The 20,484-nt window shown below is 55.4% G+C and overlaps 2 protein-coding genes across 3 annotated transcripts in view; both read right to left on the bottom strand.

Moving 5' to 3' along the window:
- Window positions 1-761: 761 nt before the first annotated feature.
- On the bottom strand, window positions 762-3,379 carry GALR3 (galanin receptor 3). The gene is made up of 2 exons (XM_032266731.1): window positions 2,962-3,379; window positions 762-1,965 (listed from the first exon to the last, which is right to left on the bottom strand). The coding sequence occupies exons 1-2, from the start codon at window positions 3,321-3,323 to the stop codon at window positions 1,218-1,220; spliced, it is 1,110 nt and encodes a 369-aa protein (XP_032122622.1). The 5' UTR covers window positions 3,324-3,379; the 3' UTR covers window positions 762-1,217.
- A 6,824-nt stretch (window positions 3,380-10,203) lies between these two features.
- GCAT (glycine C-acetyltransferase) overlaps window positions 10,204-20,484 on the bottom strand; it is a 30,459-nt gene continuing 20,178 nt past the window's right edge. For both annotated transcript variants that reach the window (XM_032266701.1, XM_032266702.1), the window contains 8 exons: window positions 17,903-18,033; window positions 14,230-14,331; window positions 13,627-13,773; window positions 12,740-12,894; window positions 12,520-12,602; window positions 12,196-12,367; window positions 10,778-10,899; window positions 10,204-10,531 (listed from right to left, as the gene is read on the bottom strand). In XM_032266701.1, the coding sequence (XP_032122592.1) occupies window positions 10,380-10,531; window positions 10,778-10,899; window positions 12,196-12,367; window positions 12,520-12,602; window positions 12,740-12,894; window positions 13,627-13,773; window positions 14,230-14,331; window positions 17,903-18,033 (1,064 nt within the window). In that variant the 3' untranslated portion in view covers window positions 10,204-10,379. The remainder of the gene's footprint in view (window positions 10,532-10,777; window positions 10,900-12,195; window positions 12,368-12,519; window positions 12,603-12,739; window positions 12,895-13,626; window positions 13,774-14,229; window positions 14,332-17,902; window positions 18,034-20,484) is intronic.

The raw sequence follows: 20,484 nt of genomic DNA, 5'->3' as shown, positions 1-20,484 counted from the left end.
CGTTCAAGCAATTCTCCTGTCTCAGCCTCCAGAGTAGCTCGGATTACAGGCACCTGCCACCATGCCCGGCTAAGTTTTGTATTTTTTTTTGGAGAGACAGGGTTTCACCATGTTGGCCAGGCTGGTCTTGAACTCCTGACCTCAATTGATCCGCCCGTTTCTGCCTCCCAAAGTGCTGGGGATTACAAGCGTAAGCCACTGAGCCCAGCTTTTTTCTATTCAGTGTCTTCTCCACCTCTGGGGCATCTCCTCTCAGCTTCCACGGTTTTTCTTGGTTCTTACCGATTCTTTTCAAAAACTTTATCTCCCACACCTGACTGGGTGCCCGGAAAACCTCAGACCTCTTCCTTAACAGATTTCTGTTCCAGGGCTCAGGCCAGCCAGTCCAGATGGGCTTCTCCTGGGCATAAAGTCATAGGTGCATTCCCTGCTCCAAACACCTTGTGTTATTCCATTTGGTGCCCCTGGCTCAGAACTGAGCCATGCTTGGCCTCCAGCTGGCCTCCCAGTGGCTCCTTCCCTCCCTAGCGCCACACACAGCTGTGGAAGTTTCTGGTGGTAAAAACCCAATAATTAACCAATAAATCAGTCTCAATGATTTCTGATCCACCCACCTTCCTCCCACCTGCCACTAATGTTGTTAGCTTCTGGGCTGAGGCCTGAGACCCTGTAATCTCAGCTACTCTGGAGGCTGAGCTAAGAAAATTGCTTGAACGGGTGGGGCGGGGGCGGAGGTTGCAGTGAACCAAGATCATGCCACACTCCAGCCTGGGCGACAGAGAAGACTCCCTCTCTTTAAAAAAGGGGGGGCTAATCATATTTACTTTGCAAAGCTGTTTTGACAAAGAATGTAGCACGTGTGGTCTCACTTAAATATCAGCCAAATTACTTGTTATTAAATTATCTAGGACTGGGCTTGGAACCAAGAAGGGGGTGGTAAGAGGTGGTGGAGGACAGGGCCTAGAAGGTGTCACCCAGGTGGAAGGATGGGCAGAGGGACTGCCAGGCTGGCTACAGGCAGGCTCTGCGGGCTGTGCTATTTTGACACCCAGGGGTGTCCGCTGAGCTGGTGCTCCACCATGGAGCGGGGACAAGTCGCTCCACTCAACGCTCCTTAGATAGCTGGTGGCCTTGCCCCATCCCTGGCCTGGTGGCGTCCCGCCCTCGGAGAAGGGAAGTGAGACAGACCGACACCAGCAGAGTCCAGACGGCAGTGTTTATTCCGGCCCTCGGGCAGCCTCTCCGTCGCGGGCGGGTCCCTCCCTGAGCTCCGGGCCCCAGACGCCGCCTGCCAGCAGCCTCCCGCGAGGCCGGGCATCTCCTGGGCAGCCGACGGGGCCCGAGGACACGGGGCGGACGCGACGGAGGGCGCGGCGCGCGCGGTGGCGGCGTCGGCGGCCGCACGACCACAGGCGGCGGAACCGCGCGCGGAAGTGGCGCGAGGCGAGAGCGTAGACGAGCGGGTTGAGGCAGGAATTGGCGTAGGCCAGGCAGTGCGAGGCCAGGCGGCAGGCGTAGGTGGCAGGGCTGAAGGCGAAGCGGCCGTACCAGAAGCACAGGATGAGCGCGTGGTGCGGGCCCCAGCAGAGCGCGTAGAGCGCGGCCACCGCCAGCATGGCACGCCCCGCGCGGCCCGTCGCCCTCCGCCGCGCCTCGGCCGTCGCCGCACCCGCGGGTCCCACGGCGGCCCACAGGAAGCGCAGGGTGCGCCCGTAGGCCAGACTCACCACGGTCACGGGCAGCAGGTAGCCGGCGGCGAAGGTGGCCACGTCCAGGGCGCGGCGGCGCGCGTCCTCCCAGGCGGGCACGCAGAGCTCCAGCGCGCCGTAGCGCACGGTGCCGTAGTAGCTGAGGTAGGGCGCCGAGAAGAGCGCCGCCAGGAGCCACACCAGCCCCACCGCGGCGCGGGCGTTGCGTGGCGTGCGCAGGGCCCGCGAGCGCAGCGGGTGCCGCACGGCTAAGTACCTGCGGGGGGCGCCTGGTGAGCGCGGCGGGCGTGCGCCCTCCGGCCCGGGCCCACGCCACGCCCAGCACCCGGAGCCTACCGCCAGGTGCGCTGCCTCTCAACAGTGGATTAAGGGTGCGAACGCACAGGTGCTTAGAGCAGTACCTGGCACCTAGCAAGGGCCAGATCCCGGTGACATGTTATTTCTAGAATTATTTTATGGATGCGTCAAATAAGGCCCAGAGAGAAGTGAGTTGCCCAAGATTATCAGCTAGGGGGTGAGTCTGGATTTGACCCCAAGTTTCAAGCGGTGGAAGCAAATGTGAGCACAGCTGGACCAGGTGCGGGCAGTTAGAATATAGCTGGGCCGGCGGTGGGGGTGGGGAGGGAGGTGGCTCATGCCTGTAATCCCAGCACTTGGAACGCTGAGGCAGTCCGATCGCCTGAGATCAGGAGTTCGAGACCAGCCTGGCCAACATGGCGAAACCTCATCTCTACTAAAAATACAAAAAAATTAGTCAGGCATGGTGGCAGGCGCCTGTAATCCCAGCTATTCAGGAGGCTGAGGCAGGAGAATCACTTGAACCCGGGAGGCAGAGGTTGTGGTGGGCCAAGATGACGCCACTGCACTCCAGCCTGGGCAACAAGAGCAAAATTCCATCTCAAAAAACAAAAACAAATACTGAACGCATGCGTGAGTTTCTTTTGCCATTCATTTCATGCTTACAGAGTACTTGCTATGTGCTGGACCCTGGGCTCCCACTTGAGAGTCAGAGACATCCTCTGGAAGCTCACAGTGGAGGAAAGGGAGGGCAGAACAGTCCCCTCAAGCATGCTCTGCAGGTGCCCAGAGGCTGCTTGCTAGAGGCCAGGGAGCTTTTCTTCCCTCCCTCCCACCTCCCTTTCTGGTCCCCCACTCTCTCCTTCCTAAGGCCAATGAGGATCTGTTCAGGACATCCTCCCCAACCCCGCAGCCCGGCCCAGCCAGGCCCAGGCAGGCCCCAGGCACAGCGCACCTGTCCACTGAGACAGCAGCCAGCGTGAAACTGCTGGCGTACATGGTGAGGTAGATGAGCAGGTGCACAGCCTTGCAGACGAGGGCCCCGAAGAGCCAGGCATCCAGCGTGTAGATGGCGGCCTGGAAGGGCACGCAGCACAGGATGAAGCAGAGGTCAGCCACCGCCAGGTTGAGGATGAACAGATCCGTGGTGCTGCCGGGTTCCTGCCAGGCACTCCGGCCAGGCTGCAGGAGCACAGCCAGCACCAGCCCATTGCCCACTGTGCCCAGCAGGAAGATTAGGGCAAAGACCACAGGCACTGCCATGGCACCCACGCTCCCGGGGCTGTCCAGTGAAATGTTCTGGGCATCAGCCATCATCTCTCCCCATCAGATGGGCACCTGGGGAAGAGAAGCTGGGGTCCTCAGGCAAGAGCCCCCAGTCCTGGTTGCTTGACCCTGGGGTCCAGCTCCCCCCGCCTGGGTCTGTTCAGGTGTTCTTTGCGGGAAGCTCATGGGAGATGGAGGAGGGGAGGGCAAAGCCAAAGTCATCACTGAGTCCCACTGTGTGAGCAAGCTCATGGTGTTCAAGGGGTGGGAGTTCCTAAAGAACACCCCTAGAGTCCTGCCTGGAGGGCTGCCTAGGTATTTGAGGGACACTTTCAACCCACAAGGCTGGCTAAGGCACAAGCGGGGTAGGATGAAGACATGGCGGTGGGGGAGGGGCCAACCCCAGAAGCTGGTATATTTCCTTCTCAATGCGGATCTGAAGCTCTGGGGAGACCCTGGGACATGGGTTCAGGGTTTCCTCTGGCTACAGGCTGTAGTGTCAGCAAAACATGGGTAACATCCCTGAGTCATTGGAGATTCCAGTATAGTGAGATCAACACAATGGCAAAACTGGGAAAATCATGTAGGTCACTGCTCCCTCTCTGCACATAGGGACATCGAGGCTCAGAGAGGGGACATGGGAGGCTAATATCACACTCGGAATGGCAGCTCTGGGGCCGTTGCCACCCTGGTATCTCGCCTCCTAAGCTAGAGCGCTCATCTGAGAACCTGTAACAGGTGGTTCCTCTGACAACCTGTGTGCGTGTGCGTGGATGTGTGTGTGCACACAACGCCCATGCTCACCCCCGTCCCACCCTACAGCCCACGTCTCCTACTACCTGTAGATCCCCTTGCAGGCTTGGGACCACTGGGATGATGGGACAAATTAGGGGAAAGGGGGGCCAGGCAGAGAGGAGGCAAGAAAGGCAGTGTCTGCCCCCACCCCAGCACCCAGCATGCAGTAGGTCCCCAAAGCCCAGGATGGGCAATACCCACCTCCACCCTGGGCAGTGGGCTTGATCCTGGGAGGAACGGCCAGGCTGGGTGGGCCTTCTGGTTCAGCAGCTGCCCCTCGGTGCCTCCCTGCAGGTACTGGTCTGCCTTCTACTTCTCCCCCTTCGCCTTTAAGGTCCCTCCTCTCCTCTGCCCCCTCTGCTGAGCTGGAGTTGGGCACTCCCTCTGGAGTAGCCACTGGCCACTTCCTCTTCAGTCTCTGATTTCCCCCAGGTGGCAGGCTTTTCTGCCTGGCTCTTTGCCTCTCTGCGTTGCCGCTGCCTTTTCCTCGCTCTGCAGCCAGTAACCCATTGATCTCGCTCTCTGTGATTTGCTTTGTAGTTAACCCCTCTCTGGCCAGGGCCCAGCCAGTCCCTAGCACTCCCACCTCCTGTGGCCCAGCCTGATGACTCCACCCCCTATCCCTGCCCCTCCTTGCTTCAATTCATGTTTAGAAAGGGTTTCTAGGCCAGGCCTGGTGGCTCACGCCTATAATCCCAGCACTTTGAGAGGCTGAGGCAGGCAGATTACTTGAGGCCAGGAATTCGAGACCAGCCTGGCTAACGTGGTGAAACCTCTTCTCTACTAAAAATACAAAACAGCTGGGCATGGTGGCGGGCACCTGTAATCCCAGCTATTCTGGAGGCTGAGGCAGGAGAATCGCTTGAACCTGTAAGGCAGAGGTTGAAATGAGCCAAGATGGTGCCACTGCACTCCAGCCTGGGCGACAGAGTGACACTCTGTCTCAAAAAAATAAAAAAGGACGGGTGCAGTGGTTTATGAATGTAATCCCAGCACTTTGGGAGGCTGAGGTGGGTGGATCACGAGGTCAGGAGTTCAAGCCCAGCCTAGCCAAGATGGTGAAATCCCATCTCTATTAAAATACAAAGATTAGGCTGGGGACAGTGGCTCATGTCTGTAATCCCAGCACTTTGGGAGGCCAAGGTGGATGGATCACCTGAGGTCGGAGTTTGAGACCATCCTGACCAACGTGGAGAAAACCCGTCTCTACTAAAAATATAAAATTAGCCATGCGTGGTGGCGCATGCCTGTAATCCCAGCTACTTGGGAGACTGAGGCAGGAGAATCTCTCGAGAGGAGAATCACCCAGGAGGCGGAGGTTGCAGTGAGCCGAGATCACGCCATTGCACTCTAGCCTGGACAAGACACAACTTCGTCTTGAAAATTTTAAATACAAAAATTAACCAGCTGTGGTGGCAGGTGTATGTAATCCCAGCTACTCGGGAGGCTGAGGCAGGAGAATCACTTGAACCCAGGAGGTGGAGGTTGCAGTGAGCCGAGATCGCACCACTGCACTCTAGCCTGGGCAACAGAAGGAGACTCTGTCTCAAAAAAAAAAAAAAGAAAAGAAAACAAAGGAGAGAGAGAGAGAGAGAGAGAGAGAGAAAGAAGGATTCCTAGTCTTGGACTGGGGTTTCCTGGAGTGGGAAACCAGGACTTGAGTCTCCTTTCAGCAGACTCCAGGTAGGACCCCTCCCTCAAGCCCTGCAAATCCTGAGACCCTTCTCCAGAAGCTCTTTCCAGGGCCTTAGGCCAGCTGGAGCCCAGATGGTTTAAATACCTGTCCAAAAAGTCTGGCTTTACCTCATAGCAATGGGTAGCTACCAAGGTTCTAGAGCAGGGACATGACTTGTACATTGTTTGGGGAGGCAGTGGCTCATGCCTGTAATCACAGAACTTTGGGAGGCCAAGGTGGGCGGATCATCTGAGATCAGGCGTTGGAGACCAGACTGACCAACATGGCAAAGTCTGCCTCTACTAAAAATACAAAAATTAGCTGGGCATGGTGGCACACACCTGTAATCCCAGCTACTTGGGAGGCTAAGGCATGAGCATCCCTTGAACCCGGGAGGCAGAGATTGCAGTGAGTAGGCATCGCCTGCACTCCAGCTTGGGCAACAGAGCCAGACTCTGTCTCAAAAAAAACAACAAACAAAAAACGTCTATTATGGTCTGGGGTGAAAAGGATGGACAGAGAGGGAGGGACTTGATGAGTGACCTGTTAGGAGCCTCTCATCTCGGCAAGAGTCAAAGAAGCGATTAAGTCTTGGTGAATGACTGTGTGATTCTGTCATGGAGTTCTGGCCTGAACTGAGTGAAGGAGGGGCGACGTGGCCAAATGCCTCCAGAGGGTTAGGGAGGCTAGCACCTGGGGAGCAAGGTACACTGGATTCAGCAATGAGAAGGCTGCTGGTAAACTGGACAGGTGTATTGAGGGCAACAGGCAGTCTGGTTAAGGAAGGGAGGGGAGAGGTGGAGGGACTGAGTAGTGTGTTTAGAAGCTGGGGGTGGGAAGTAAGGGGAGAGAAGACAGTGTGAGGGGGCACTGATGGAGCCAGGACTCACATTCCAGGCTGGAGGAGCTAGGATAGATGCTCAGAACTAGCTGCTCCAGGCTGGGCGCGGTCGCTCACGCCTATAATCCCCGCACTTTGGGAGGCTGAGGCGGGCAGATCACTTGAGGTCAGGAGTTCAAGACCAGCCTGGCCCACATAGTGGAATCCGATTTGTACTAAAAACTAGCCAGGTATGGTGGTAGATGCCTGTAATCCCAGCGACTCAGGAGCCTGAGCCAGGAGGATGGCTTGAACCCGCGAGGCGGAAGTTGCAGTGAGCCGAGATTGCACCCCTGCACTGCAGCCACAGCCTAGGGGATAGAGCAATACCCTGTCTGAAAAAAAAATTTTTTTAAAAAGCTCCTTGCAGGTCCCATGTTTTTCACAAGGGCTCAGAGGTGCCTCTCTAAAGCCCGATGTCACCCACTTCAGATGCAGAAAATCCTCGATTTTTGGAAGCAGAGACTCACGGAACGGAAACTATTAGGAATCTGATCTAGACTCACAACCTGAATTCAGAACCTTCAGGATTGAATTAATTAAGAATTGAATTGCCTCAGCTCCCCCAAGTAGCTGGGATTACAGGAGTGCACCACCATACATGGCTAATTTTTATAGATGGGGGTTTCACTATGTGGGCCAGGCTGGTCTTGAACTCCTGACCTCAGAAATGAATTGCCCTGTGTTCTGCCCCCAAAGTCTTTTGGCTTTTGATTGAATATAATTCAGAATTGAATTGCACAACTGAATTGTAGCCTTTTTTTGACATGGAGTCTGGCCTTCTTGCCCAGGCTAGAGTGCAGTGGCTCTATCTTGGCTCACTGCAACCTCTGCCTCCCAGGTTCAAGTGATTCTCCTGCCTCAGCCTCCCAAGTAGCTGGGAGTAGCTAGGATCAGAAGTGCCTACCACCACACACAGCTAATTTTTTGTTTTAGTTGAGATGGGGTTTCACCATGTTGGCCAGACTGGTCTTGAACTCCTGACCTTAGGTGATCCACCTGCCTCAGCCTCCTGAAGTGCTGGGATTAAAGGCGTGAGCCACTGCATGGGGCTGTAGACTCTTATGATCCCTGAATAAGGACACTCAGCTTGGTGGGATTTTAGAACTTTTGACAGAACTGCAATCACTGCCTGAAAGAAACGCACCCTTAGACTCCCAGAAGCCTGGATGAATGGTGCATGCCTGAACCCTGGAACGGGCTGAAAAGCACGTAAGATTTATGATAGTTTGTCCTCCTGGCCCTTGGGATCTCCCCAAGGTCCTTCTTCGCCTAGGGCGAAGAGCTCCCAGCAGCAGCAAGGCTAAGCTGATAGGAGAGCGGAGGTGGAGGGAAGGAGAAAGGACCAAGCAACCATAAAGAGCGTGGTCGTGGGGTAGACAGGCCATCATGGCCCTAGACCTTGGCTGTGCCCGGTGCGATCTCCTCCATCCACTCCTGCTGCTTCTGGTTAGCTGCGGCCCTGAACCTCGTGCGCGACGCAGAGAGCAAGGACATCGCGCCCTTGGAGTGGTTCCCAGAGCCTGTAATTCTGCAGGACGCAGACTTGCAGCCGATCCACGGCCGGCCATCCTGCCCCGCGCAGTCCCCCAGCTTTGTCGTGGGCGGCCGGCGACCACCGGTGGGAGGCCAGGCCGAAACACGTGCACCCAGAGCTGCTGCTCCTCCTAGGGACCTCTCCTGGATAACTGCGGAGGAAGCGCGGCGACGGACCCGGGCTGGTGCAGCAGGACACGCCGGGCCGCGGGCTGGCCGACGGCGTGGAGCGCTACCGCGGCCAGCTGCCCCGGGGGTCGCCGCGCTGCCGCTGCCACCCCTGCCAGCCCGGCAGCGCAACGCCAGCGGCGGCTCCCGGCAGCCGCAGGGGACGACGCACGTTCTGCGCAGCTGTCTGGACTTCGCCTCGTGCCGCCTCACGTCGGTCTGGGTAGGCCTGGGCCCTCTGTTCTGGCCCCGCCGAATGCGCCACACGTCAGCCCGCGGCGCTCGGCATGACCCGCCGGCTTGCGCAGACCAAGCTCATCAAGCTGCTGGCTTGGCATTACTGGTTGAGGGCCCGGCTGCCGCCAGGCTGCGCACATCCCCTGCAGCAGAGCTCCTGGCGCCACGTGCCCTACCCGGTGTTGGCGGACTGCAAATGATCCTGCCGCGAATGTAGCCACAGCTACCCCAGCCAGGCTGCCTTCCACCCTCACACCGGCCCCCCACCCCTGGACCCCAGCAGCAAGGTCCTCCGGATCGCAGGCTAGGGTTCCCTGAATCCCAGCTTTCACATCCCGCTCGGTTTGAAACAACTCATGTTGTTTATCCAGGGCTGGCTGGAGGTGCAGTAGATTTAGATTCCTGTCGTGAATGATAAAGGGCCTTTTCATCCTCTCCCCCAAGCAAACTACAAGCTTCCCAAGGCCACACCACGCTGAGGCTGGAGTTGCGGGTGACTCAGACACTCCTCCCCACCCCACAGGTGTCCACAAGGCTGCCAAGGAGAGACTGCCCTCCTCCCGCAGCGCCTGTGGGCAGGGGGTCGGCTCCTCCTACGGGAGAGCGGCGAGCCGTTGTAGGGCACCAGGGAGGATGGGGCCTTGGCAGCAGCAAATCACCCCTCCTGGCCTTGACTGCCCGGCAGCCGGAACAGCTGCGGCCCCAGGCCCCCGGTCTGGAGGCGCGGGGCGGGCTGGCGGCCAAGGCCCGTGCTCGTAGCACCCCCTAGCGGCTGATCATCGTAGGCCTTGGAATGAGCGAGAAGGGCCCCAGATCTCAAGGCGTGGCAGGATTGAGGCCCACACAGGGACTCAGGCTTGCCCAAGGCCTGAGAAAGGCAGGGCGAGAGCGGGCTTGAATACAGGGTTCCAGTCTGTCCGGAGCTTCCCCACGGTGATTTTTTTTTTTTTTTTTTTTTTTTTTTGAGACAGAGCCTTGCTCTGTCACCCAGGCTGGAATGCAGCGGTGTGATCTTACCTCACTGCAACCTCCGCCTCCGGGGTTCAAGCAATTCTCCTGCCTCGGCCTCCTAAGTAGCTGGGATTACAGGCACCTGCCACCATGCCCAGCTAATTTTTTTGTATTTTTAGTAGAGACGGGATTTCACCATGTTGGCCAGGCTGGTCTTGAACTCCCGACCTTGTGATCCACCTGCCTCAGCCTCCCAAAGTGCTGGAATTATAGGCGTGAGCCACCACACACGGCCTGATCCTCGTTCTTTTCTTTGGGCCTGACTCCTCTGCCTCTCCTTCCAAATGTGGGTTTGGACACCCAGCCTCGTTCTATCTGGGCAGCGATAGGACATCTTCTAATGCGGAGGAAGCAGCAGCAAGACTCGGGTTGCAGAGTGGGGGGCGGTGGCAGGGTAAAGGCTGTGGGGCTAGTTCTCAGCGGCCCTCCACAGCAGCATAGACGCTACTGGAGACAAATGGTGGCCGGTTCCTATCTCCCAACAGGCCCAGGTCTCATCATAATCTGGGGAAAGAGGTCAGAGGATCTGCAGTCCTCAGGAGCCTGCCCTCAGACTCTGGCTCCTGCCTGATTCTTCACCCGGTGGCAGGACTAGGCCTGCCTAGAGACAATAAAGCAGACCAGAATGTCACAGCCCATTTCCACTCTGTTGATTCACATTCTCACAGCCCCAGCACAGGCCACACCCCAGCCCAGCTCGGACACTGGTTCAGGGCTCAGAGCCTCTGGTCTGGGCTGATGGAAAACCTGCTTTGACCCTGTGGCAGTAGGTGGAGCTTGGCTCTGCTCATCCCTAACTCAGAGCTCAGGGCAGGGCCCCGTGCAGCCGCCCCACTTCCACGAAGGCCTCCACACAGCGGTCAATGTCTTCCTCGCTGTGCACTGCTGATATCTGTACCCGGATCCGGGCCTTGCCCTTGGGGACCACGGGGTAGCTGAACCCGATGACAAAGATACCTGGGAGGGTAGAAAGCAACGGTGTGCCAGAACCTGACAGGCTTTGGGGGCAGAACACAGAACAAGGGAAGCGCCCCAGGCCTCAGATTCAGGACTGCCTCATCGCCTGGAATTTTCAAGCTTGGACAGACAGCTGGACTAAGAGGCAGCATCGGAGGGTGTGGGGGCGCGGGGTTCATAGTCTAGGGGTTTCCCTTTCTCTTCTCTCAGAACCCACCACCAGTTCTCTTGTCCCAGCACCCTTACCTTTCTTCAGCATGTCATCCGCCATGCGAGAGGCCAGCCTGGCATCACCCAGCATCACAGGGCAGATGGGGTGACTGGCCCCTGAGATAGTGAAGCCAGCAGCTTCCATCTTACTACGGAACCTGTGGGCACAAGTGGGTGTCACAGGTAGCTAAGGGGCCATGGAGCATTCACACCCGCTCCGCTTGGGAACCAGGCCCAAGGTCTGTGTCCAAGTCTGCAAGAAGGATTAACAAACAATTACAAGCCTTAAGAGGCAGATGGGAGCCAGGCCGGGGCAAGTGGAACAAAAAGGGGGTGGAGGCTGGGCACAGTGGCTCACGCCTGTAATCCCAGCACTTTGGGAGGCTGAGGCAGGTAGATCACGAGTTCAAGAGCTCGAGACCATCCTGGCCAACATGGTGAAACCCTGTCTCTACTAAAATACAAAAAATTAGGCTGGGAGCGGTGGCTCATGCCTGTAATCCCAGCACTTTGGGAGGCCAAGGCAGGTGGATCACCTGAGGTTGGGAGTTCGAGACCAGCCTGACCAACGTGGAGAAACCCCCCCTCTACTAAAAATATAAAATTAGCTAGGTATGGTGGTGCATGCCTGTAATCCCAGCTACTTGGGAGGCTGAGGAAGAATTGCTTGAACCTGGGAGGTGGAGGTTGTGGTGTGCCAAGATCCCACCACTGCACTCCAGCCTGGGCAACAAGAGCAAAACACCGTCTCAAAAAAAAAAAAAAATTAGCCGGGCATGGTGGCATATGCCTATAGTCCCAACTACTCGGGAGGCTGAGGCAGGAGAATCGCTTGAATCTGGGAGGCGGAGGTTGCAGTGAGGCGAGATCGCGCCACTGCACTGCAGCCTTTCTTTTTTTTTTTTTTTTTTTTTTTTTTTTTTTTGGAGGGGGTTTTTCTTTCATGTTACCCAGGCTGGAGTGCAATGGCGCGATCTCGGCTCACCGCAACCTCCGCCTCCTGGGTTCAGGCAATTCTCCTGCCTCAGCCTCCTGAGTAGCTGGGATTACAGGCACGCACCACCATGCCCAGCTAATGTTTTGTATTTTTAGTAGAGACGGGGTTTCACCATGTTGACCAGGATGGTCTCGATCTCTTGACCTCGTGATCCACCCGCCTCGGCCTCCCAAAGTGCTGGGATTACAGGCTTGAGCCACCGCGCCCGGCCCCAACTGCAGCCTTTCAATAGAGCGAGACTCTGCCTCCAAAAAAAAAAGGGAGGTGGAAAGACAGGATGGACAAGAGAGAGACAAAGAAGCTGGAGGAGAGAGGCAGAGAGAGAGGAGGGAGGGGAGCCGACAGAAGCAGACCTGGTGGGCACAGAGCTGTCTACGGTCCTGGGCAGACGCATGAGGCAGGCTCTCGCCATGTCCCCCTGTCCCTCAGCCCACCCTGTCCCTGCTGGGAGCCGCACCGCTGGGTCTTGGCAGCCATAGACTGGATGATGGTGTTGCTCTCCATGAGCAGATCTAGGGCCTTGGAGGCGCAGCCAACAGCAGCAGGTGGCAGGCTGTTGGAGAAGAGGTAGGGCCGGGCACGCTGCCGCAGCAGGGACACCAGAAACCCAGGCCCTGTCGTGTAGCCCCCTGAGAGGAAGGGAAGAAGTAGGGGGCGTTGGTCGAGAACCAGAGCCTACCCCAGCCTTCTCCTGAAAATACAGTCCATGCTGCCCTCCCCACTTCCCTCCAGGACCCTTGAAAAGGACAAGGGGAACCCAGGGACACAACCCTGCAGGTACCTGATGCTCCACCCAGGGCCTTCCCCAGGGTGGAGTTGATGATGGTGACCTGGTCCATCACACCCAGCAGCTCATCTGTGCCCCTGCAAGAGAAGCTGCCACTGCTGTCACTGGCCTCCAGAGAGCCCAGGGATTATGGCTCAGGCTGGGGACTGGCCTCCTCATTTCCCAGCCACCCTCAGAAGCCCCACCCCCGGCCTCAGGTGCCACATGGTCCCACCGTCCTGTGGGCCCCAGGAAGCCAGTGGCATGGCATTCATCCACAAAGACCAGGGCGCCATATCTAGAGGCGAGGCGGCAGATCTCCTGCAGGGGTGCGATGTCGCCATCCATGGAAAAGGCTCCATCGGTGGCCACCAGGCGCAGCCGATGCTTCTGCAGGAAAGACATGAGCAGGTGGGGGTGGTGTCAAGTTGGGCCAAACTGCCCATTTCTTTTGCTGCTTGGAGCTGGGAGAGCTCCTCCTGCCCCATGCCTGGCAGAGGTGGGCACATAGGTACCACCATCTTGGGCGCTGGAACATTCTCTTTCTCATCTGTGCCTCTCAGCCTCCTCCATCTCCATGCTGAGCCCTGGGCAGTAAGAATGGGCTCAGGTTTCACTCTCCTGTGTAAGGTCCCACAGGTCAGGCTGGGCTGGGACCAGGTCCTACCAACATGTCCCTCCTATCCTTATGCCTAGCAAGGGCCTGCCACACAAAAGGTGCTTGCTAAAACTCAAGACAGGCTGGGTGCGGTGGCTCACACCCGTAATCCCAGCACTTGGGGAGGCTGAGGCGGGTGGATCACCTGAGGTCAGGAGTTCAAGACCAGCCTGGCCAAGATGGTGAAGCCCCATCTCTACTAAACATAAAAAAAAATTAGCCGGGCTTGGTGGCACTGGCCTGTAATCCCAGCTATACTTGGGAGGCTGAGGTGGACAATTGCTTAAACTCAGGAGGTGGAGGTTGCAGTGAGCCAAGATCACACCACTGCACTCCAGCCTCCAAATCTTGGTCAAATCTTGGCTGTTTCATTCAGGCTGTCTGTCTGAGTGAGGAGCCGGCCTCTCCATGCCTCACTTCCTTCCCCAGGTGGAGGCTGAGGGTGGGCACAGGCGCCGCCCCACCTGGGCCTCCTGCAGCTTGGCTTCGAGGTCAGCCATGTCCAGGTGGCCATAGCGGTACTTGTGGGCCTTGCACAGGCGGATGCCGTCGATGATGGAGGCATGGTTCAGCTCATCCGACAGGACCGCGTCCTCAGGGGTCAGCAGGGCCTGCAGGGAGGCAGCAAGTACAGAGCCATCACTCAACCACCCTGGGCTTCTCCCTCGACCAGGACTCCCTCAAATCAAAAAACTGTACTGCCAGCCAGGACGTTCCTCTGGGTAGAGGGGCAAGGCGTCCTGTGCTTCCATCTGGGGCCCCTGTGCCCCAGGGCCCTGCTCTAGGGAAAGCAGGTGAGAATATATTTGGTGAGTACCAGGCCCCCGCCTCCCCCAGCCTTCCAGCTGATGTAGCTTATTCCCCAAAGGTTCTGGAACTTGGGGTCCTTGCAAGCCCCAGGATTCTTCCTGGAGCACCTACCTGGCCCAACCTTGACCTCCAGAAGAATGGGGCACTGGAGTCTCTAGGCATGGCACTGGAATCCTGCTAGGTTCTCCCAACCACCCACCCCCAAGCCTTCCTCAGCCCAGCAGGCCCCACCAGCTCTCACCCACAGCACAGCTCACCTCAAAGAGGCCGGCGTTGGCATCAAAACAGCTGGGATAGAGGATGGCATCCTCCCGCTGGTGGAAACGGGCTATTTTTGCTTCTAGATTCTTGTGGATGCTCTGAAGAAAATGAGACAGGTGCTGATGCCTGTGGGGCCATGTGTGACAAGTCCGAAGGGACAGAGGCTTGGAGGACCACAAAGAGACCCAACCCAGAAAGCCAGCAGCCTCAGCCTCCTTACTTTCTGCCACGCATGGGCTATCCCAGAGCTGCCAGGAATCTGGCAGACGGTTCCCATTGAGGAATTGGGGACCTGTTAGGTTCCCTTCCTGGGCAGACTTTGGTTTCACAGTGGCAGTCTAGGCTGGGCGCAGTGGCTCATGCCTGTAATCCCAGCACTTTGGGAGGCTGAGGCAGGCGGATCACCTGAGGTCAGGAGTTTGAGACCAGCCTGACCAACATGGAGAAAGCCCCTCTCTACTAAAAATACAAAAAATTTAGCCGGGCGTGGTGGTGCATGCCTGTAATCCCAGCTACTCGGGAGGCTGAGGCAGGAGAATTGCTTGAACCTGTGAGGTGGAGGTTGCGGTGAGCCGAGATTGCACCACTGCACTCCAGCCTGGGCAACAAGAGTGAAGCTCTGTCCAAAAAAATAAAAAGTAAAAATACAATGGCAATCTAATGACAGAATTAAGGGTACTTGTTGAGGAGGAAGATACATCTTCCTAACATCATAATGAGTGTCCTCTTTGGTTGCCTAATGGTAAAGAAAAAGATCACAGAAGTAATTGTGGGTTCAATCTGGGCCTCTATTTCATAGATTTGAAAGCTATTGGAGGCTGGGCATGGTGGCTCACACCTGCAATCCTAGCACTTTGAGAGGCTGAGGCGGGTGGATTGCCTGAGCTCAGGAGTTCAAGACCAGCCTGGGTAGCACAGTGAAATCCTGTCTCTACTAAAAATACAAAAAATTAGCCAGGCATGGCTGTGTATGCCTGTAATCCCAGCTGCTCGGAATGGTGAGACAGGAGAATCACCTGAACCCTGGAGGTGCAGGTTGCGGTGAGCTGAGATCATGCCAATGCACTCCAGCCTGAGAGACAGAATGAGACTCCATCTCAAAAAAAAAAAAAGAAAAAAAAAAAGGAAAAAAAAGGCTGTTGGGTCTGAGTGAGGGCTTTGTTGGGAAGTGACTGGATGGGAGTCAGGAGTTCTGCTTCTGACATTCATTTCACTCTTTTTTTTTTTAGATGGAGTTTTTACTCTGTTGCCAGGCTGGAGTGCAGTGGCGAGATCTCAGCTCACTGCAACCTCAGCCTCCCAGGTTCAAGCAATTCCCCTGCCTCAGCCTCTGCGTGCCACCATGCCTAGCTAATTTTTGGTATTTTAGTAGAGACAGGGTTTCACCATGTTGGCCAGGATGGTCTTGATCTCCTGACCTTGTGATCCACCTGCCTCGGCCTCTCAAAGTGCTGGGATTACAGGCGTGAGCCACCGTGCCCGGCCTCACTCTCGCCTTTCTGAGAGGGCAGTTAATGATAATCCCAAGTAAAGAGCACAGACTCCCTATCTTTTTTTGGTAAATGAGAAAGGGATTCTCTGTCACCCAGGCTGGAGTGCAGTGGTGAGATCATAGCTTACTGTAGTCTTGAACTCCTGGGCTCAAGTGATCCTCCCATCTCAGCCTCTTCTCCCTAGTAGCTGGGACTACAGGTGTGTACCACCACACCCAGCTAATTAAAAAAAGTTTTGTGTAGAGAGCGGGCCTTGCTATGTTGCCCAGGCTGGTCTCAAACTCCAGGCATCAAGTGATCCTTCTGCTTTGGCCTCCAAAACTATTGGGATTACAGGTGCGAGCCACTATGCCCAGCCAGCATAGACTCTTGAGCCAGGGTTCAAATCCCACCACAACAGGCTGTGTGCCTCTGGGCAAGTTACTTAACCTCTCTGAACTTCAGTGTCCTCATCTCAATAGCAGAAATAGAATAGCACTTATCACTTAGGATTAATAAGTTAACACTTGTAACTTGTTCTTTTTTTTTTGAGACAGAGTTTCACTTTGTCACCCAGGCTGGAGTGCAGTGGTGCAATCTTGGCTCACTGCAACCTTCACCTCCCCAGGTTCAAGCAATTCTCCTGCCTCAGCCTCCCGAGTAGCTGGGACCACAGGTGTGTATCACCACGCCTGGCTAAGTTTTGTCTTCTTAGTAGAGACAGGGTTTCACCATGCTGGCCAGGCTGGTCTTGAACTCTTGACCCCAGGTGACCTGGCCACCTCAGCCTCCAAAGTGCTAAGATTACAGGCGTGAGCCACCAGCCTGGCCTTTTTTTTTTTTTTTGAGAAGGAGTCTTGCTCTGTCACCCAGGCTGCAGTGGCATGATCTTGGCTCACTGCAACCTCTGCATCCTGGGTTCAACCAATTCTCCTGCCTCAGCCTCCCGATAGCTGGGATTACAGGCACACACAACCATGCCCGGTTAATTTTTTTTTTTTTTTTTTAAGTAGAGATGGGGTTTCACCATGTCGGCCAGGCTGGTCTCTAACTCCTTGTGATCTACCCACCTCAGCCTACCAAAGTGCTGGGATTATAGGCACGAGCCACTGTGCCCAGCCATAATAAATATTATTTCCGTTTCATACTTATACAAATTTTGTAACATTTGCAAAATAAATAATAGTCAACAGTCATTGAGGACTACTATGTGTCAGGCTGTTCTAAGCATTTTTTTTTTTTTTTTTTTTTGAGACAGTGTCTGTTGCCTCAGCCTCCCAAGTAGCTGGGATTACAGGCACACACCACCACGCCCATCATGCCAGCTAATTTTTGTATTTTTGTAGAGATGGGGTTTTGCCATGTTGGCCAGGCTGGTCTCTGACTCCTGACCTAAGGTGATCCACCCGCCTCGGCACCCTAAAGTGCTGGGATTACAGGTGTGAGCCACCACACCTGGCCTGTTCTAAGCATTACATGTATTAGATCTTTATTTGTAATGATCCTATTAAGTGCTATTATCTTCATTTTCCCAATGAAGGAACTGAGGCAGAGAGAGGTAAGATACTTGCCCACAGGAACAGAGCCACTCAAGGGCAGCACTGGCAGCGGGGCTCCGTCAGAACAGCCCCAGAGCCCTCAGTCCCAGTTCCGGCCTCCTACTCCTCTTTCCTATGGAACGTCAGCTGTGAGGAACTCTGTTCTGCAGGTGGGAAAATGAATGCTCACAAAGGCAGTTTCCAATTTGGGAGACCGAGGTGGAGCAGATCACTTGAGGCCAGAAGTTCAAGACCAGCCTGATCAATATGGTGAAACTCTGTCTCTACTAAAAATACAAAAATCAGCTGGGCGTGATGGCAGGTGCTTGTAATAGCAGCTACTTGGGAGGCTGAGGCACGAGAATCACTTGAGGCTGGGAGGCAGAGGTTGCAGTTAGCCAAGATCATGCCATTGCATTCCAGCCTGGGTAACACAGCGAGACAGTGCCTCAAAAAGAAAAAAGAACAGATAAAGTTTCTTGGTCAAGGCTTTTCAGCAAAACAGAGGCCTGTACTCAGCCTTTTTAGCGCACAGCTCTGGGGCCAACAGTGGGCCCAGGGCCGTGGATGAGCTGAGCTGGCTAAACCAGCCCTGCTGACAGTGGGAAGCAGGCAGCTGGGGTCAGTCCCTGCAACCCCCCCCACCACTCACTGTGTACCTGGGTTCCACAGATGAAGCGGACAGAGCTAAGGCCAGCTCCAAACTCCTCCAGAGCCTGCAGACCTGCCTGGATCACCTCGGGGTGGCTGCTCAGGCCCAGATAGTTGTTGGCACAGAAGTTAAGGATTCCTGAGGTGAAGGAGAGGAGATGGATATGGCAGTTCAGGTGGGGCAAGGAAGGACATGGAAAGATGACAATGCCAGGGCCTGGGGAAATGGTCCACAAAGGAAACAGACCCAGATTCACCGTGAAGGAGGCACTGAATTCAACACTACAGAGGGAGGGTCAGTGCTACACCTTGAAGAGCGAGAAGTTTAAACTTTTTTTTTTTTTTTGAGACAAACGCCAGGTTGGAGTGCAGTGGCGCGATCTCGGCTCACTGCAGCCTCCGCCTCCTGGGTTCAAGCAATTCTCCTGCCTCAGTCTCCCGAGTAGCTGGGACTACAGGTGCACACCACCATGCCCAGCTAATTTTTGCATTTTAGTAGAGATGGGGTTTCACCATGTTGGCCAGGATGGTCTCGATCTCTTGACCTCATGATCTGCCCACCTCAGCCTCCCAGAGTGCTGGGATTACAGGCGTGAGCCACCATGCCCGGCGAGAAGTTTAAACTCATGCTATATATATATATTTTTGAGACAGGGTCTTGCTCCATTGCCCAGGTTGGAGTACAGGGGTACAGAGATGACTCACTGCAGCCTCAGCCTCCCAGACTCAAGCAATCCTCCCACTCAACCTCCTGAGTAGCTGGGACTACAGGTGCATGCCACCATGCCCAACTAAATATATTTTTTATTTTTTTGAGATGGAGTTTCGCTTTGTTACCCAGGCTGGAGTGCAGTGGTGCGATCTCGGCTCACTGCAACCACTGCCTCCTGGGTTCAAGAGATTCTCCTGCCTCATCCTCCTCAGTAGCTGGGATTACAGGCATGCACCACCACGCTCAGCCTAAACTCTGGCTTTGAATCACATTTAACCCAAGGAGGAACCCAGCCCTTTCTCACAGGCTTCTCCTGTGACTGAAGATCTGGGCCTTGGTTTCCTTGTGGGTTAAAGAAGAGGGCTGGGTCAGGTGCCTGCTGCAGTCCTGGAACTCCACAGTTTATTTTGCTGCCTGGTACAGAATCACATCCTCAAAGGTGGGTGCCTGAGATGCCAGTCCCCAAATTCTAAAGCCCAGGGTGAGAACAGCTGACCTCAGGAGTAAACAATCCAGAGCAGGGGAAAGTTCACACAGTCTGGGAAAGTTAAAGACAAGATGAGATCTTGGGTCTCCTAATTTCCCATCTTTTCACCGGCTCTAAGCTTCCTCTGAGGGAGAAGAAGGATTACCTGTGACCTCTATTCTACAAACGAGTACAACAGCACCAAGGGTTCCATGCAGATTTCCTGGGCAGGAGGCAGCTCTGGGGCCCTGTTGATGATCCCCTCACCTGAGGCCTGACAAATAAGTCAAGCAGTAACCACTGGTTAGAATGAAATGAGGGAGGGTGGGGAGCAATGGCTCACACCTGTAATCCCAGCACTTTGGGAGGCTCAAGGCGGGAGGATCACTTGAGGTCAGGAGTTCGAGACCAGCCTGGCCAACGTGGCGAAACCCAGTCTCTACTAAAAATACAAAAATTAGCCGGGTGTGCTGGCAGGTGCCTGTAGTAGCAGCTACTTGTGAGGCTGGGGCATGAAAATCGCTTGAATCTAGGAGGCAAAGGTTGCAGTGAACCGAGATCTCGCCACTGCACTCCAGCCTTGGCGACAGAGCAAGACGATACTCCGTCTCAGAAAAAAAAAAAAAAAAAAAAGAAAGAAAGAAATGAGGAAAACCTGGCAGGGCCAACTCATCATATGGTTTTTGCAGCAGCCCTGGGACCCATTGCTTGCTATGAGATTGGGCAGGAAGCTGTCCTCTCTGGCCAGTTAGGCAATGTTCCAGCTTCAATATTCCAGCGCTGCCTGCAACTAGCTGGGGGCTTTTGGGCAAGCCACTTCGCATCTTTGGACTTCAGCCTCTTCGTTTGTAAAATGGAATTAGTCATTCCTGCGTTTAGAATTTAGCAGTTCCCGAGCAGCAACAATTGGTAGAGGCCTTCACAAAGCAGCCGCTCAAGAAGTACAGGTTTCCTTGCTGCCGCCTTCCCACCACCCTTCCTTACAGCGTCACGGTGGGAGCCAGCTGGGTCTCTCTCTCCTTTTCTCACATTCTCGCAGGCCTGGTCCCAGCTCTGCTTTGTGAGCCAAAAAGGTGCTCAAGGGCAAATCACCTCCCTCCGTCAAAACGGGTTTAACCACGCTAATCAATATTAGAAAGCCATAAAGTCGGCCTGGGCCGGGCGCGGTGGCTCAAGCCTGTAATCCCAGCACTTTGGGAGGCCGAGGCGGGTGGATCACGAGGTCAAGAGATCGAGACCATCCTGGTCAATATGGTGAAACCCCGTCTCTACTAAAAATACAAAAACATTAGCTGGGCATGGTGGCGCGTGCCTGTAATCCCAGCTACTCAGGAGGTTGAGGCAGGAGAATTGCCTGAACCCAGGAGGCGGAGGTTGCGGTGAGCCGAGATCGCGCCATTGCACTCCAGCCT

Source organism: Sapajus apella, unplaced genomic scaffold (genome assembly GCF_009761245.1).
Source record: "Sapajus apella isolate SASKATOON/1434 unplaced genomic scaffold, GSC_monkey_1.0 scaffold160, whole genome shotgun sequence".
In the NCBI taxonomy this organism is placed as follows: Eukaryota; Metazoa; Chordata; class Mammalia; order Primates; family Cebidae; genus Sapajus; species Sapajus apella.
This window is presented reverse-complemented; position numbering and strand designations above follow the sequence as displayed.